The sequence below is a fragment of the Carassius gibelio genome, chromosome A15, assembly GCF_023724105.1.
Source record: "Carassius gibelio isolate Cgi1373 ecotype wild population from Czech Republic chromosome A15, carGib1.2-hapl.c, whole genome shotgun sequence".
Lineage (NCBI taxonomy): Eukaryota > Metazoa > Chordata > Actinopteri > Cypriniformes > Cyprinidae > Carassius > Carassius gibelio.
The window spans coordinates 23,713,064-23,732,241 of record NC_068385.1 but is presented as its reverse complement, the minus strand read 5'-3'; the positions used below and the strand labels follow the sequence as shown (position 1 = coordinate 23,732,241).

The 19,178-nt window shown below is 36.0% G+C and overlaps 1 protein-coding gene across 1 annotated transcript in view; it reads right to left on the bottom strand.

Annotated features, from left to right (window-relative positions):
- Nucleotides 1-371: 371 nt before the first annotated feature.
- The window catches only part of LOC128028764 (GRB2-associated-binding protein 2), an 82,004-nt gene continuing 63,197 nt past the window's right edge, over nucleotides 372-19,178 (bottom strand). Inside the window, exons 3-10 of the mRNA XM_052616085.1 lie at nucleotides 17,065-17,296; nucleotides 14,041-14,546; nucleotides 12,179-12,276; nucleotides 11,322-11,607; nucleotides 11,128-11,218; nucleotides 5,607-5,706; nucleotides 5,302-5,424; nucleotides 372-4,646 (exon numbers count right to left, since the gene is read on the bottom strand). Coding sequence (XP_052472045.1) covers nucleotides 4,503-4,646; nucleotides 5,302-5,424; nucleotides 5,607-5,706; nucleotides 11,128-11,218; nucleotides 11,322-11,607; nucleotides 12,179-12,276; nucleotides 14,041-14,546; nucleotides 17,065-17,296 — 1,580 coding nt within the window. The 3' untranslated portion in view covers nucleotides 372-4,502. The remainder of the gene's footprint in view (nucleotides 4,647-5,301; nucleotides 5,425-5,606; nucleotides 5,707-11,127; nucleotides 11,219-11,321; nucleotides 11,608-12,178; nucleotides 12,277-14,040; nucleotides 14,547-17,064; nucleotides 17,297-19,178) is intronic.

Sequence of the window (19,178 nt, the reverse complement as noted above, 5' to 3'; positions counted from 1 at the left end):
GATGAAATCGGATCTGTTTGTTGAGAGAGTGCAGTCCATTTCCAATATCTACATCAGTTGCCATAGTAATGACATAGACATCAGTATGGTCTCATGCTGCATGTACATTATGTCAGAATGGTTGTATTGATGTGATAAGCACAATTATGTAACAGAAGAAAACTAAATTTTCTTGCAGCCACAACTTTTCAAACTTACTGATACTGATCATAAGTTTAATAGTCTGTATGCTTTGGCCAATCTCATTCTGTACTCATGACGAAGAATAGCAATAAAATTGGCCAGAAAATGCAAAACTTCATTTTTCAGATTTCTAAAAATCAGGGTTAAACATGCAGGTCTAATTTTAAAAGATAATGAATTAGCTGTAATTGTTTGATAAAATGGGTTTTATTTTTTCTGCAGTTGAAATTATTTTGGTAAACTTTGTAAGCATATCACAGAACAACATGACAAAGGACAGACATCTCAAAAATGCCACATTTGACCATTTTACTGGCTTTGCATGGAATATTGCTTCACAAAATCAGCACATATAGCATAAATTAATGTTAGTAGAGCCACAAGTTCATTCTTTGTACATCTATCGTCCACCTGCAAAACACATAATAAATTAATAAATTATTTTACAAGTGACCAAGAGTTGAACAGAAATGCTTTACAGGGAAATCCACTCATTTAATGACATTTGTCAAAGTAGTTTTTCTCGTCTGCCCCTCTTTGACCCTTTAACAAACTACAGCATAAATTCTACTACAGCTCACACACAAGTATTATATTAATTTTCCTCTTACTTTCAAATAACAACACATTACATATTTTGAGAATAGAAAAAGACATTAAGAAACCACTTTTAGCCTGTAAGTTCACTTAAATATTAGTGAACCGGTAAAGGCCAATGCCAGTGCCACTAAATGTCCCACAAAGTTTAACATCATAAAATAATGGCAGTCTTATAAAGCACATTTTTAAATAATTCACCGAACAAATGAAAGGATTCGAATCTAACAGACAATCTACGCAAGTTTATTTAACAAGTCCAGACCACTTACAACCTCGCATGTAAAGTAACTAACTTAATACAAAATGGATTTGGAATATGAAATGATGAGTTAAAAGGAAAATAAAACATCTTCCACAATGCTAGAAATTGAGTATTTGGAGGTCCCAGCCCGCCATAAAATACTGAATGAAATTACAAATTCGAATTAAAAATGGGTTACTTCTATTTCAAACTGAATATGGCGCCTTTTTACCTCTAAAATTGAGCAAGCACACATTTAAATATAGTTATATTTCTAGCATATCTCCTTTACCTAAAATGATGCTAATATTCTCATATTCTCATGCATTTAGGCTCCTGAAAGAAATATCATACTAATTTCTAAATAATTGGCACGGTTGTCCAACAAAACTGTGTTTTAATAAAACTCTCCACAGCTGAGTCATTGTTACCATGAAAAAAAAACCTAAATCACAGTTTAACAGTGAAGTGTGTCATTTCTGTACCCCTTCGTTATACTCCACATCCAACATTGTTCAGAAAACAGCTAGTCTAGCCCCAAAAACTGTGTAACACGTCTATCACAAAAACAAAGAGTCCTTCCGCTAATCTCAACAGGCATAAAGCATGGCTGATTTACAGCTACAGCTGCCCACATTAACCAGCCAGTTGGCTGAAACTAGGAACAGTTTATATTTGGAAGCCTTCTGTTGTAATAAGTTAGTAAAAACAATTCAAACTGACCTGAGAGCAAAGTATAACATTTAAAATTATGATAAATTTGAGCAATTTTAACTGTCTATACATCCCCCTAACAAAATCACATTAAGGACAGTATGTTTTTATTAGTATTTGAATAGAGAATTTACTGTTATTTTTGAATATGTAAGTTTGCTCTAAACTATTCCATAATGACAGCCAGGGAAGCAATGTGTTTTACGGAAGAATGGTCAATATCCGTGTTCAGACTGCATGCAGAGTAAAGAACTACCCAATGAATACTTTGAAGTGCATATTTGTCAAGCTAAAAGGAGAAGGTCTGTTAGTTAGTACATGCTGCTGGATTGAAAAGTCCTTAGTTTAGGAGGATACGGAACCATTGTGGAACCTTAAAATGTCATTGTTTACTCTCCCTTATATTGTCAACTAAAGGACTTTTTCGTAAGGGTAACTATAGACCCATTCACACCAAGAATGATAGCAATTACGATATATTTACAATATATTTACGATATATTTACGATATAATTACGATATATTACACTATATTAGTGTCCACATCAATGCACAATAATGTTCTGTTTATTATAAGCGCTTACTGCAGTAACGTCATCTGCCGATTTAAATGCTCACGCTCTTCAAAGTTGGATGGATTTTGATTTTAGAGATCATTAGCTGTAAAATAAAAAAACATTCTGAAATACTGTTCTTCTGTGCCGTTATCGTTGTAGTTTTTATCGTTGTAGACTTCGATTCACCTTGTTTTTCATTATTCTCATTGATTTATTAAAACGTTGTAAAACTAAAGATAAAAAGTTATAATTATAGTTGTCGTAATAGTTATCGTTCTTGGTGTGAAATGGCCCTAAGGTTAGCCTGGTAATACCAAACTCGGAAGTACGAAGTCTTACATAGTCAGGCTACCCTTAGGTTGTCAAAATCTCAGATTTTTACTACACGATTATGGTGATATTATAATATATATTTTTTTCTTTTTTGGCCATTAAATCACATTTTAAATAGTGTAGGGAGGCAGAGAGACAAAAGTGTACAAAGACTGTAGATCGCCACTTCCTCCAGACTGGAGTGTCTAACAAAAAACTCCCTTATTGGCAAAATATTTGTTTTGTTATTACTAGGTGGCAATCAGTGTTAGGGACCGTTCACACAGAACACGTTTTTTTCCATTCCAATGCCCTACTTTTCCATTGTTTTTCTATGTAAACATGCTAGATGGACGTGTATGGCCATTGTTGCAGCGTCTTGCACAAGCGCTGCATTAAGACGCCATGTCTAAGAATTTTCACTTTTACTAGCAGCGCCACTCATCAATGTCAGTTCCAAAACAGTGGACCAATCAGAAGACCCCGGAAGCTGGAGATTTGAATTTAACTGCTGTTGTATCATGTCCTAAAAGCACATCTCGAGACCCTCACATTCTGCAATGTGTATTTTTTTAAACTATGCCTGTGCACTGTATCTTTTTTTTTTTTTTTTTTTTTTTTAAATAGGACACATTTTGTGTGAACGGACCCTTAAGGTGCAATGTATCTGGAAAAGTAACATGCATATCTAATTTTTATTAATACTGGTATATTGGCGAGACCCCTATGTGGAACAACAAAGGTCTTATAAAGCAAAATATCCAAGCTCATTTAAAAAAAAAGAAAACATTTACTTCCAGTGTATGAAAAAGCGCCACTTGGACATTTTACTAGATAAGTACTTTTGTCTTACAAGTAAAAGAAACATAATTGGAACTTTTTTTTTTATTTATCAAAATTGGACATTTGTGGTTGTGTTTGAGCTTTGCATTTACAATGCATCATATAAACATCCATACACAGACCTCCTCTTGAGATGATCTGAGTTCGGTTCACTTTAAAAAGGGCTGGGTTTGCATTCACATATAATGCGATATTCATATGATCAACTGTCAGACCAAGTGTGAGAGTAGTCGAATTTTTATGTAAAAACTACAAGGACCTTTTTTGAACTTTTTCTACATTCCTTAACTCAAAATAAAAAATAAAAAAGTGACCTTCTCTCTTACGGTGAAATACAGGACGAACTGCAATTCAATTTGGCAGGCAGACCACCATGAATTCAGAAAAACTTCTGTTTGAAGTGATGTTCTGCCCTTATAATACTGTTAAAGGTGAGGTGTGTAATTCCTGTGCAACTATTGCCACTAAACAGATAACATTTTTGAGTTTCAAACAGGTTTCCTGAACAATCCCCATGTATGCGATTGGTCAGACAGTCCTGTCCGAAACTAATGGGACTGGTTGAGCCAGTGTTGCCTTGTCAGGCTGTTCAGGATGCAAAATCAAATGGCTATGTTTCGACAGAGTCACAGTGTTTGCACTTTTCTGGGTGAATCAAACTAAAGAAATCAAACAGATTTCTAGCTTTCTCTGAATTTTAAGATGTGATGAAAGTATTTTAACATTGCAAAAAATTGCACACATCACCTATAACTAGATTTAAATATTCACTGCTTATGGTTCTTCACTCACACTCTGAGAGAGCAAGTAGCTAAATTTTGGTTTCACTGCACTTTAAAGTTAAACATTTCTAACATGCATGGCAAGACCGTCTAGGAGGTTTAGTAGAGTTTTTTTGTCCTTAAAAGACCAAATAAACTGGATCTATGGCTTTAGTTGGTGTATCATTCGCTATTTTGTCAGAGGAAAATCAGTTTATATCATGGTGTAACAGTATAACAGCATTTTGAGTGACAGGGAGGAACACATTCAATGTGAACATTAGAAAATCATCAGGACTTGATGCCTTTAGCCGGTTCGCTTGACTGTCGCACATCTGTCCACTCCTGCATGGTGTTTTGAAGGGCTTGTGTCTTCTCTTTGTCCACTTGGACATAGTCCACTTTTTCATCTGAGGTCACTGAAGAGGTGGACGGCTGTAGGAAAGATAAAAAAGACTGTGAACAGATGTGAAGTGATAGGATTCAAATATATTCAACCAAACAACTCAAAGTGCAAAGATTCACACAACATTAAAGGGATAATCCATCACAAAATAAAAATGTTGTCATTTTGTTTTCTTTCAAATCAAAGTGTAAATACACATAGAAAACATAGCCTTGTGGCACGGCTGACAGAGAAGAGTGCACGCTGCCTCCATATGGTGCTACAGTGATGTGGAGAGACACATAGGAGAGTTATTTTTTAATAAAATCCTTATTTTTGTTTTATGCGCGTACAAAAACTATTCTCGTCGCTTAATAACGTTACGGTTGAACTACTGATGGCAGATAGACTATTCTGACGATGTCTTTTATACTTTTCTGGACCTTGACAGTGTAATTTACTTGGCAGTCAATGGGACAGTCACGAGCCTCCTGGTTTTCATCCAAAATATCTTAAAGACAAATGAAGGTTTTACAGGTTTAGAATGACATGGGGGTAAGAGATTAATGACAACATTTTCATTTTGTGGTGAAGTATCCCTTTAAATAAAATTAAATTATGCTTTTAAATTAATGCCCGTAAGGGATTAATTTTGAGCATCTGATGATGAGCTTTTCATTTAGTTGATATGAATACTAGACATACCTTTCTGTGTGGACCAGGGGAGCCAGGCTGAAAGTCCAGGGCCAAATAGTCCACATTACCACAATTCCTGGGCGCAGGACTGTTGGTTCCACTCATCGCTGGGGAGGTAGACACTGGGTTTTGCTGCACAAATATAAACATGTATTTTGAGGAACAGCTTACTGAAACAAAAACAAATTTCAAAGAATGGTATAGAAAGGTAGTCTATAGTTGAGGAACTTCGAACTCTACAAGGTTGGGGTGCTATCCCCAAAGCACATTCAAGCCTTTTCATCACATTCTGTAACTTGACTTCTTGCCCTCACCATTGCCACATAATTCTCCTCACTGTCTGCAGAATCAGTGCTGGTGATGCTCTGGGTTGAAATGGGCCGACAGGCCTGTAACGAGATGGAGTTCAAAGGCCTGTAAAGAAAAAGAACATTCACTTAACATTTACTATATAACTACTAACTAACAGTTACTATATAACTAGTCTAAGCCAAGACATCACGACCATGGACCATTTGCTTAACATGGCAAAGTCAGAAGTCTAAATCCAGTTGGCTGATTTCTAATGGTTTTCTGGAAGGCGTTTGTTGTGGTCGTTAAAAGTCTGCTGGGCAAAAAAGCCATGTTTACAAAGGGGCCGTCTACAACAAAAACGGTGACGTCATGCGCGTGCGTAAGTACGTGTTAGATATGTAGACAATACATGCAATACATGTCGATTTTAAAGGGAAGCGCAAACAAACATACTCAACAATGGCGGAGTACATGGTAGTGTTGTTGCTGCTTAAGAGTTTGCTTATAATTCTTCAGCAAAGTGTGGATTGACTTCACCAATATTACAACCAACAGTGGAGACGTATATTAAGCAACATAAAATCTTCATTTCCCTACAGGTACTGTTTACTAACGAAATGACAGTGCCAACTACTGGCCTGGCATACGTAATACAGCGTAATCGCCATTTTCGCGGATATGCATAAATGTAAATTGTTTTGAAAATGTTGGCATGTATACGTGAAATTTTCTTTAGCATTGTTTTTGGATCACCCAAATTGTTTATGGATACTAAAAAGGGAGGAGACATGTTCCAAACTAACGTGTACCTGAGTGTATATGCTAGGGCTGAACAATTAATGGACATCAAACCAAAATCGCGATTGGGCTTGATGTGATTATTGAATCACAAAGGTTGCAATTTTTTTTTAATAAATATATGCAAAGCGCCAGTAGTAAATGCCGCTCATCTATGCAAGCACTGTGAGTTTGAGTCGCTTATAACGTGCATCTGTTTAAGCAACACACTCCAAACATCCTCTAAAAACTTAACGAGAAGCGTTTATAAACCTTTTGTTGAGAATATTATAACATTATTTTACCCCACAACATCTGTCGATTGTTTTGAAATTAGTTAATTTACTGATCTGATGTGGCTTATTATTAAAGAATGAGGCACACAATACAGAATAATCTATACTACAATAAATGCTATGTGGATTAGCAATACATTATTAATTCACTTTATTATTATGAAAATACCAGAGATGGCGTGAAGAGCATAGACAAACCATATATTGTCATAGGTTTATTATCTTCATGTTTAATCAGTTCATACAATTCTAGCTTCTTTTAATTCAGTTACAGCCATAGCTGGATACCATTGCCCACATTAGGGATCTGCGTGAGGGCGCTATCTGGCGTCCTGTATGAATGACACAGACATGTTTAGCACTCAGTAATGTGCATTCAGACCTGGGCAATAAATAGGAAAAAGAATACTTCTCTCTTATGAAATTTGTAAGTAAAGGAGTTTTTTTTTTTTTTTTTTTTCCAGAGTGGATGTATAAAAGGCTCATATTTAATATCAAAGACATGGACTCCATTTTTGTTTTTACCTAACTCCTGAAGAATTTGCTGTCAAAGATTTTTATCATATGATGCACAGTTATAGGCCTGTATGTTAACAAGTAACCCTGGAGTTTTCTGTAAAACAATACATTCCTGTAAATTAAAAGTAGTATAGGTATTATCTAAAATTGTATTTAATTATTCTATTATTTTTTGTTTATTTGTTTTAAAAATCGCATTTAAATCGCAATTTTAACCAGAAAAAATAGCGACTACATTTTCCCTCCAAACCTAGTCTGGTCTGCTATAATCCCTCCCTCCATATGTAGAGGGAGTTGTTGTGTCCTTTCGTAGTTTTAAATAATGATTTAATGATTTTATATTTATTTGTTTCCGTAACGGCTATAATACTTCTCCAATGAGCCGCTTCTTCCTCAAGTTTTGACGTGGTACTGCAGGTTACAACAGCAACATGCCTGTGGACACTGCAGACTAACGGTTTGCATGTGTACTGCATCTTGATGCGGGCAACGATGCAGAAGTAAAAATGAAAACTGACGCATAGCCTACAGTTTAGGTCCAACGTACAAGTATAAATCAGCCTTTAGATTGGTTGCTTCACATGTCAGTCAGTGAGTCTCTACCTGTCTAAGTGGATGGTCCTTGACTATTGAGCCCAGACTTTGTCATCAGACAAAGCTGTGGTTGTGCAAGACTACTATATAACTGATCAAAATAAAATATTAACACATAATGTTTTTAATAATTAGGGCCAAGCACTGAAAGTGCATAGGCACCTATTTTATCTGTTAGATTTCTTCTTTTCTTCTTCCTCTTTGGAAGTCTATGGATGCTCATAGAACCATTTGCAGGAAAGTTATGCAAATTTTGCACACAGATAGAGGACAGTCTCAACATTAAACATAGCAAGTTTGGAGTCTCCAACTGAAACACTCTAGCACTACCAACAGCTCAAATTCGCACTAATGTTCATGCTAATACTGTTTGAAACATAAAGTTCAGGCAAAATTATTTTTTTCCTCTGATTCCTTGTCTCATGCTGAGTCGGATGCAAATTATCTAATGATTAACTAATGATTATTGAATTAATCATTAACCCCCCCTTTTTTTTTCAAACATGTCCTAAATGTTTTGTCTGACTTAAACAAAAATTGGCTCAGATCATCTTCAGACCATTCTGGCTAAAAGTTAGTTTATTAGTCAAACTGTTCAATAATAAAGAATTCGATGAAAAGCCCAACAAAATTGGTGTAGACTATATCTCCACAACACTTTAGATTATTCAAACCAAACTTGGTGTGTTATAATAACGATGACCTGGGGGTACCTGTACAGTTTAGGCACAGCGCCACCTAGTGATCAAGATGAATGAAAAAATTGGTATTTTGAAATTGGTAGTTTGGCTAAAAATGACAAGACTCATCTCTTTAGATAATTTTCCCATGTTGGCCATTTTGAATACCCTGAAAGTACTCAAAAAATTTCGGGGCAGCACCAGCATGTGGTCATAAATTATAAAAAAATTGACAAAAATGCGAATAGTTTTTGATTCGTTTCGACTATTGTCATGTTACTGGTTTTAATATATTCCTTGAGTCATGCCGAGAACAGCAATACCAAATATAGCTGCAAGCAACAATTACGGGGCCAAGCACTACAGAAGCAAGCTTCAGACCAACTGCAGGAATGAGTAATTAAAACCATTTAAGATTATATTAGTCAAAATGGCTGAAAAATCATAAATAAAACCACTAGTAATATGATTTATTGGCTCAAAACGTCTGACCAGTAGATTGTGCTGTTAACAAATTAATGTGGCATGATCAGTGTGAGGTGATAATGGCACATACAAAGTTTGGTGTAAATATGTCAAATATTTGCAGAGATACAGCCTCAGATGAAGTTTGGCACTATGCCTAAAATTTGTTGCGAAGCTATACGAAAAAGGTTTCGTTTATAGACAAAAAATGTGTACATTTTTGTAAGCACAATCTGAAGATCATCTGACTCGATTTTAGTGAAAATCGGACCAATGGGTGATGAGTTCGAAAAAATTGGTTTTCAATATAAATCAAAATGGTGGGACGTTCTGCTTACATATTTGTTATCTATGTTGTCGGCATAAGCCAAGGAACATTCTCATTACAATAGACTAATGCAATCGAAATTTATTCGCATTTTAGAAAATGTAATTATTATTGGTTGATTAATGGTTTATTACTCTTGACCAATAGGTGACGCTGTTACAAATTGATGTGGCATGGTCAGTTTGAGGTGACAATAGCACATATAAAGTTTGATGTAAATATGTCAAAGCTGTGCAGAGATACAAGCCTCAAATGCATTACTTTACATAATCGGTATTGATGATCTTGGCATGACCCGAAGAATATAGGAATACCACTTTTATTTCAATAGCCCAAATTATTCAAATGTTATTAGCATTTTTGCAAATTTCTTTATAACTTCTTACCACAAGGTGGCCCCCAAACTTTTTGAGTACCATCAGGGCATGGTGTCGAAGATGCATAGCGAGTTTTATAACAATACGTCAATGCTTTTGTAAATTATAGCATTTTATTACAAAATTCAAAATGGCCAACGGCCAAAATGGCTGATATGGTTAAATTTGATATGGTTCGACTCGGCATGCTCTACCAAATCTAAGGAGACCAGATTAAGGAGAGAAAAAAATAAAAATCTTTGTATCTTCTGAAACATTGCAGGTAGCCTCAGGTCATGCTTGTTATAGCACACACCAAGTTTGGTCTTAATTCGCCAAACCGTTTCGGAGACTGTAGCCTCACATCCATTTTCGGATGCTTTCTGTAGAACTCATTCATGTGTTATTAGAGAACGGTTGGACAAATCAACCTGAATTCCATACATTTTGGCAGTATGGTCTGAAGATGATCTGAATTTTTTTTGGTGAAAATCAGACAAACCTTCTAGTACGAGTTCAATAAAACTACGAACAATTGAAAATAGTGAAAACACCAAACCTTGTGATTTATTTTCATTTTGGAGTCCATTTAACTCGAATTTGTCTTCTGTGCCATATGGTTCAAAAGTTATTAGCATAAACACGAATCAAACTTTGGACAAGTGGTGGCACTAAAGCCTTATATCTCTGTGTCGGACCTACGCCATAGACTTTATGCCATAGGCTGTGCATCAGTTTTAATTTATACTTCTGTGTCATTGTCCGCTTTGTCAGTGCTTGCAGTCTGTGTAGAATTGACGTGCTGTTAGATTTTTGGAGAGGTGGCTATAGCATAGGCTACAGTTTATGATGTGCGTCTATGTATAAGCTACAGCATAAGTTTGACGCAGAAGTATAAATCAACTTTGAGAGAGTTTGAGTTAGGGACTCCAAACTTGCTATGCTTAATGTTGGGACTGTCCTCTATCAGTGTGCCAAATTTCACAACTTTCCTGCAAATGGTTCTATTGGCTGCCATAGACGCAATGACGGAAGAAATGGAAGAAGAAGAAGAATAACGCCAACGAATACAATAGGTTCATACGTACCTTCGGTGCTTGGGCCCTAATTACGCAATAATCGGCTGAACATCCCATCTGTTAATTTGATTTTCTATGAAAACATAATTTTTCGATCTCCTCCTAGATCGTTTGTCCAATTTTCATCAAATTTGACTCACATCAACTTCCAGGCAAAAAGTTATGAATGTTGTGTCAATAGAGTTAACGGTTTTCATTTACAAAATCAACAAATTTGATGGCATGATGTCAAACTGCATCTGGGTGTATCTCTGCAAAGCTTTGACATACTGACACAAAACTTTATTTTTAATCACCTCACACTGGCCACACCACATTCATAATTGGTAAATCATACTACTAATGATTTAATTTTTTTTAGTAAAATCACCTGTAGTTTTACTTTCTCACTGTAATTGGGAATAATAGCACTGCAAGATTATGTTCTAAATTAGGAGACCCACTCACGTTGGTCTGATCCAAGACATGGTGATGGGGCTCTTGAAGGGAAGTTCATCAATAATTCCATTGTTCCTTAAATCAAGAGGTGTTGGTTTTGCTGCACACCAAGAAAAACAATTATCTTGCAGACATTTTTATAATTAATCAATCTGTTTCTCTAATCTTTATTGAATGTTCATATTTTCAACAAAGACACTCACACGTCCGGTTAGGTTTAAGGTTGCGGTTGATTGGTGGCGGCGTGACGTCACTGAGTCGGCCGGGCCGGAGACATAGTGATGCTGTACTGCCCTTCCTGGCCGGCAACGTTGCTGAAAATCCTGGGAAATCAAAATGGTGAGGACCTGGGCTCATGGGAATATAATTACTTTTAGGACTGTCAGCCAGGGCGGCACTGAGAGGGGAGGAGGATGAGCCGGGATTCATGGGTACGTAGTTATCCTCAGAGCCGGCACTATCGGAGCGGGTCAATGGGGCTTTAGTTCTCTGTAAAAGAAAAAAAGAACAATCCAGCTTACACAGTTTCCAGATCAGTGGTGGAAACCACTGTGACACACACCCTTTGTTCTTGTGTAGTTTGAATAGACTTGTTGTCAGTTTGTGACTCTGACAGTTATGAGGTCATTGTCAGGAAATGGTGCCATTTGTGCCTTTATGACTTACTACGGATATAATTAACAGGACACTGAACTTAATCACATTATATGATAGATGTGACTAAAGTAATTTTAGAATAAAATTTTTGTTGTATTCTAGTCATTGCAATTAAAGAGTAATGGTTACACAAATTATTTCAATACAAAATATATATTCAAATTATATTTAAATGTACTAGTTGGAACAAAGTGTTGTACTGTGTCCCCCAAAACATTTTAGATGTAATATAGTTCCCTGCATGGGTCTATGGTACTTATGGCCCTGGTACATTCAGATTAAGGTGGAAAAAAATATGACGTCTTAAAAGTTCAGCAGTAATCTTTTCACCAATAAGGCACAAATGGTACCATTTTCTTGTGAATGGCCCTTAGGTGTAGATATGTAATAGAAGCTGCTTTACCAGGTATGAGCTGAAGCCATCATTTACAGACTCCACTGACTGACCAGAATTGTTGAAATAGACTGGCCTTTGGTGACTGCTGGTCTCAAAAGATGATCCTAAAACACAGAAGATGGTATGAGCAAGTACAAAAAAATCCACGTAAAAACAAGTCCACCAAGCAAGGATTTCAGAGAAAATGTTTACCTTAAGCCTGGGTCACAATCAAAGGAAAAGTCACAAGACACATGAGCTATTCATTCTGTACAAACCAGACCAGATTTGTACGTGGTCCAGCATTCATTCCAACATTAATTCTATTACACTTCCACATTAAGGCATTGCTTATGTGGCCATTTTCTTCACATTCCACACTGCCTCCCAGTTTACCTCTCTGGAAACATGGCTACCAAGCACAAGTGTGGGAATCAGGTCAAAAGGTCATTTCTTGTTCATGTAGACAAACTAGTCTGGCCTTGCTGAGCGCAAACCACTAGGAAATCACTGAATTGTGTCTGCTGTTTTTTTTTCTTCTTCACTGTTTATCAGGTCGGAACAAGCCATTCTGGACCTGCCTGCATGGCTTGAATTTCATTAGCCTCCTTGAAGAGAAGAGTAAACCCTGACCAGATTGCCTCTTGGTTTCAAATCAGATATACACATTCAGAAAAGAAACAGAAGGAAAGAAATTAGAGAAGTAAGAAAAAAAAAAACAATATTAATTGAGCTGAAAGCTTAAATTGGCCACCTGATAATCGTAAAGGGGTAAATCATTTGGTAATAACACTGATATAAAGCCTTTATGTAATGAGTTTATAAAGGTAAAGGAGCATAAGAGAAGAGGAAAGGTGAGAGAAGAGACCAAAGAGAAAAGAGAAACGACAATACAACATGGGAAAAGTAGGGGAAATGAGAATAAATTGAGAGGAAATAGGAGATGAGACTTTCAGATTGACAGAATGAGAAGAAATAAGAGTGAGACAAGACAAAAAGAAGACTAAAACAAACGGAGAGACAAGGAGAGGAATGGAAATAAGTCTAGTCTCATCTTGTTTTTTTTCTTGTCTCTTTCTTGTCACATGAGAGGAGACACAAAACAAAATGAGAGGAAAAGGAGAAATGAGAGGAAAGAAGATGAGAGAGAAATAAAAAGAGAAATGGAGAGATGAGAGGGGACAATGAGACAAAACAATAATGAGACAAGACCAGAATTAAACAAACAGACAAAAATGAGAAGACAGGTGAGATGAAATGAGTGTTGAGACAACAGGAGTAAAGATATGAGACAAGAAGACGAGAATAGACAAGATGTCAAAAAATGGAAAGAGAAAAGATGAGAGACAAGACTAAAATAAACAGACAAAATGAGAGGAGACGAGGAAAAAGAGAGGAGAAAAGAGGAGAAGAGACAGGAAGAAAACAAAAGAATAGACTAAAGAAAATGTGACAAAAAGATTAGATTAAAATAGAACAAATGAGAGGAGAGACAAATTGAGAGAAACAGGGTGAAAAGACAAGATGAGAAGAGATGAGACGAAAGAAGAACATGAGAGACAGAGACAATTTGAGACAAAAAAAAACAGACATGATAGGAGGAGTGAAGAGACAAAACAACAGTAAAGGACAAGAGGAGAAATTACTAAATGAGAAGAGACGAGACAAAAAAGAAGAGATATGAGTTGAGACAAAATAAGACAAAAATTATATGCAGTAAGAGACTAGATTAAAATAAAGAGACAAAATGAGAGGAGAGACCAGAGGAGAAAAGAGACTGACAAAATGAGTAAATATGCTACACAAAATGAGGAAAGGAGAGATGAAAGAAGACGAGACTTTAAAATAAACAGATTAAAGAAAACCGTCCCAGATTATGAGTGTATTACCTCTGTGAAGCTTGATGTTCTCCACCGCCGGCAGTGTGTTCCTCCTGGGGATGACGGACACCTCTCCATTTTGACTGGGTTTGGGAGGTCTGGGAGGAGGCGGATTGGTGGAGTCGGCACTGGATGGCATCAGGGCATTGTGGTTCTTATCAAACGTGCGGGGGATCTGGTAGACGGAGCCAGGGATGCTGGGTAAATCATAGTTATCAAGGGCTTGGGGTGCTGCTAGAGTGTTATTGGGGGTTTTAAAGGTGTAGACATCATCTGATTCAAGCTCTGACGCCTCTTCTGAGCTGTAACCTCTGGGCAGAACATAGCAAGCGTCACGCGAGTCAGTCCATGAAGGGGGCTGCTGATGCTTGCTGGGTTTGGGAAGGCTGTAGAAACCGTGAAGCTGGGCGCCCATGCCGTTCAGACAATGAGAGAAACCATGAGTGAGTCTCTGAACTGCTGAGTCACTGCCCACCAGAAGACTGCTGCGCGAGGCCTGTGAGAAACTGGCACTCCTTTGGGACCAAAATGATATTGGTTAGTGATTTATGATGAACATGTTTATTCAGTCAAACCTTAGTTTATGATCACTGATTTTCTCACACAGCCATTATTCAAAGAAATAAACAATCTAATCTAAAATAGCCAAACTATTATTAGCCTCTGCTATAAATAATACTAATCAGTCATTCAAATGTTGACACGGCGAACTATTTTTATAACTGAACTAATTAAAGGTCAATTTTTTTTTTTACTATCAAGCACAATATAGTATCTGTGTCAGAATCTCAGAAATTCTCATAAAATCTCATAAAAAAATATTTGAGGTTACATGACTTTATTATGTTTTTGGGTGGCATTCAGTTATCACCTTGGGGGGTATTTTTTCCCAAGTGGTCTTAAATTTACTTACAACTCCTTAATCACACTAGAAATGGAAGGTGAAGTCAAATGCATCACATTTTGGGATACAGTATTGCATGCAGTGTGCTCTGTACAGTGCATATTTTGGCAAATCCAATGCAGCACATTTGCATACTGTGCACAGTATTCTTGCTCTGTAGTATTCTAGTATGCTAGCCAGGGGGGTCTTTAAAAAGGTATTTTCCTATAATTTATATATTATTATAATATTTATTAATATTTTGAAGTAGCTTTAATTTGTATTTTCTGTTTTGCATTGTATTTTTTTACTTTAATAAATTGATGTTTTTGCCTTTTTTCAGATTTATATTTTGCCTATTGCAGTTTTAGTAATATATATATATATATATATATATATATATATATATATATATATATATATATATATATATATATATATATAGTTTTAGTTAATGACAACACTGGATGTATGTGTATACTCAACAACAAAACAGTATTTGTGTAATTTTAAGATTCAACCACTGAAGGCAGTGTTTCTCTGTATCTCATTTAACAGATGCACTGTTTCTGGCTTACAGAGATACTTTTTTTTTTGTCTGCTGTATCAATTTATTGACTGTTGGAGCATGATGATGTATGATGAAAAGTGTTTATGACACTCTATCTTGGGTAGTGATGATGAATATCATGGCCATTACCCCAATAAAACTGACAAGGCTGGTACACACTGGATCAAATATAGTTTGTTTACTTTCTGCAGGTTTTGAGTCAAATGACTGTGTGAAGAGAATTAGTTTGGGGGATGAAATGAATAGTAAGCATAGTAAATCTTTGACGGGTCGATTATCCAGAGGCATTATAACACAATTCTATCTCATTTGGCATTATTTCAGTAGGATTAGAATCAAAGGAAGTGAATCAGGGTGAAATGACTGATGAGCACATCCTGTAAGTGAATCCTTCTGCAAACACTACAATACGTCACCGCCTGCTCCAGAATTTGTAGGATGGTCTCATCAGTGTTTGTTTAAAGTTGAAAACATCTTTGCTTATGACCTAGTCACATTAATATCCTTGCAAAGATGATCTCATTTTCCAGTGACAGATGACAAGAATTAAAACCAGTATATATTTATACTGAGGGCCGTATTTCACCCCGAATCCGGGAGATTTTTATTATTATTTTATTTTTATTTTTTTATTTTTTATAAAAATGCTTTGCTACATTATTTTTATTACAGTTAAACATGTTATATATCATTTTCTTACTGAAATGTGGGAAATTACTATAATTCTGAAATTAAAAATAAAATAAAAATCCCATTACTGTAATACAGCAATGAAAACAATCCTGTCTTAAAAAAACGATTCTGCTAGGAAAGACAATACAATACTTAAATAAATACTTTACAATTTATGAAAATATATCATTCTTTATTTAAATAAACATAATATTAATAATAAGCATACAGCAGACTACTGACAGTTGAGGAATACAGAGGGGTGTTTAATTGTCATAAAAAAAAATATTTAGGATCAGTCATTTACTGTTTTTCTGATTTGTGTGCATTTAATAAACACTGTTTTCTGTTTTTTTATATGAACAACACCAACGCATTAGCTTCCGTCAGCAACTATTTTCTGTCGTAATGGTTTATCAATTTCCAGAATAATTTTCATTGCATGATTTTGATCTATGTGCAGTTCTCTACAGATCATACATCAGTATATGACAGGTTTCATCTCTGGATGCTGGTATCTTGAATAAAGAAGGCACTCTGTATGGATCCCTTGCACAAGTTATATATATATATATATATTTTTTTTTTTTTTTTTTTTTTTTTACAAATATCATTATATATTAACACATATGTAAGTATATCCTTTTGTTTTGGGGAATCAATCACATGACATTTTACAACCTGAACTACCCTTGCCTGCCCTAAAATGGTCAAATTATCTGGTATTTTAAGAGACTTATTGACTTTGATATGAAATCAGCTTTTTGTCTATATGTTGTACCACCTGAAATAAAGTACTGAAGCTTCCAGTACTGAAGTAACAGTAACAAGACAATATTGTAAGTTTTCTCAGTCCAAGCTATAAAGGGTGTAATATGAGTAGATCCCCAGAGATCCTGGCTCTTACCGTGCACTCTCACTCTTGCGGCTCATGCACTGATGGAGGAAGAGGTAGTCCTGAGGAGCACTATTAGACAGAGAACTATGGGAGTGACGTACAGGTATGTCGAATGTGAACAGCATTGGCTGGCTGGAGTGGGCAGGAACAGACATTTTACGTTCACCAATCAGCGGGGCCAGAGAGCCACCCAGATCATTAGCCAAGGATCGGGAAATGTGGGTGGTTGACGATCTGTCATCTATGAGAAGAAACAAGAAAAATAAACCTTTAGGAATTTGAGATACACAACCAGTTTTGCTTTCATTTCAGTACCTTGGGAGGTTCCTTATAAATCTTGGGCAAACACTCAACATAAGCAGCAGGACACTGATCATCTGAACATGAGAAGTTCAGCATATTTGATTTACTGAGCCTGAGCAACATGCTGCTTTTTCAGATCAATAAAGTTCAATTACATAAGCCACGTTTTGACCATTATCCCGCAGTGATCAATGACGTCAAGAAAAAAAGCCAATTGAGGGTTTTTGGCAGTAATATCCATGTATGCATTCCTAAATTCAGCCAATATAGACACCACATCTATTCTTGGGAAACATGGTATTTTCATTCACAGAAAACTGCAAGAATTGCTCTTCTAATGCTGCAAGTCAAGTCACTTGATTGGTATCTGTTTTTCTATGTCACCACAGCACTATGTGAATATCATGGCCTTTGCTTTGGGCTTTTTCTCTGTGACACTCTTGATTTGTACTGTATGGGTTCGCCGAAGAAAAATCTCAGGCCTATGAACTTAAAATAGACCAGGCGGTGATCCAAAACCAGGAAGTGCATGTGACCCTCTTCCTACAACCACTCTAATCTGCCCCTGAGAAGGGCAGAGAGTAAGAGGGGAAAGAGAAAGACGCACAGACAAAGAAAGAAAGAAAGATTGAGGAGGTAGAGTGGGCGGGAAGCAGGCCTACTGCACTTGCACTGTAGTACAGCATACTTGCAGCAATGAGAAGCAAAGCTTCTATCCACACATCCTGGGAATTGTTAGGCACATTACACACTGAACTTTAACTATTATGCTCTGTTCTAAACTAAGCTTGTTGCTTACTGCTCACAAAGACAGCATTCTAACCATTTAGGCTGCAACTCGGCTAGCATGCATCATACAAATCTCCCTCGTTGAAGTTAACACACTCAACTAACACATGGTTAATTTTTAATATAAGCCGAAATTATCATGCCGCTAAGCTAATTATTAAGCACAACAATACATAGCACACACAAATATTGAAATCCAAAAGTTGCTTACCATGTTTCTAAGGTAACAGTCTTATAGGCTGAAAAATACTGTACATACCACAGTTAAGTCACCATTAATTCTATAGAACTTTATACACACAGAGTGAGTCAAACCAGCTTTACAGTGATAAACATGAACATAACAGAATCAAATTTGGAAACTCAACTATGAAGACAGATTCAGATTATGAATGCAATAGAGTTATTATTAAGCTAAAGTTGGTTCAAATCAGATCTATACCAAGGTGAAATTCATCAATTTTGAAACAGGTTCAATTCAACTACTGTATTTACCATTAATATATCAATTCATTACCGTATTATAATGTATGGCACCTATAGTTGACCTAGCGTGATGCTAGGTTAACGTGATATTCTAAAAGTCCAAAATACATAGCACAGACAATATTGAGTAGCAAGACTTTGATGTTAGTATGTTGCTAAGTTAACAAAATACTCTTAAGCACAAAAATAAACAGCACATGCCAATACTGAAATCCAACTGTTTGCCATTAGCATGTTGCTAAGCTAACATGATACTAATCTCAAATAATACATAGCACACACAAAACATGTTAACATTAAACTTTGGAACTCAATATTGGTGTATTCTATGTAGTTTTTGTGGTTAGATTATTTATAGTAAATGTGATTCTCTAATAAGCAAAACACTTTTTTGTTCATGTTTCATATTTTCACTTCAGGTCTATCTAGTGATGTCTTTTATGTCATCACTGTTTCATATCATAAGACCTTCTGTTCCCGTTTGTTTCTCATGTCATGTTTTCACTGGTTCATTGTCTTATCTCTTTATTAATTCTCTTCTCTCA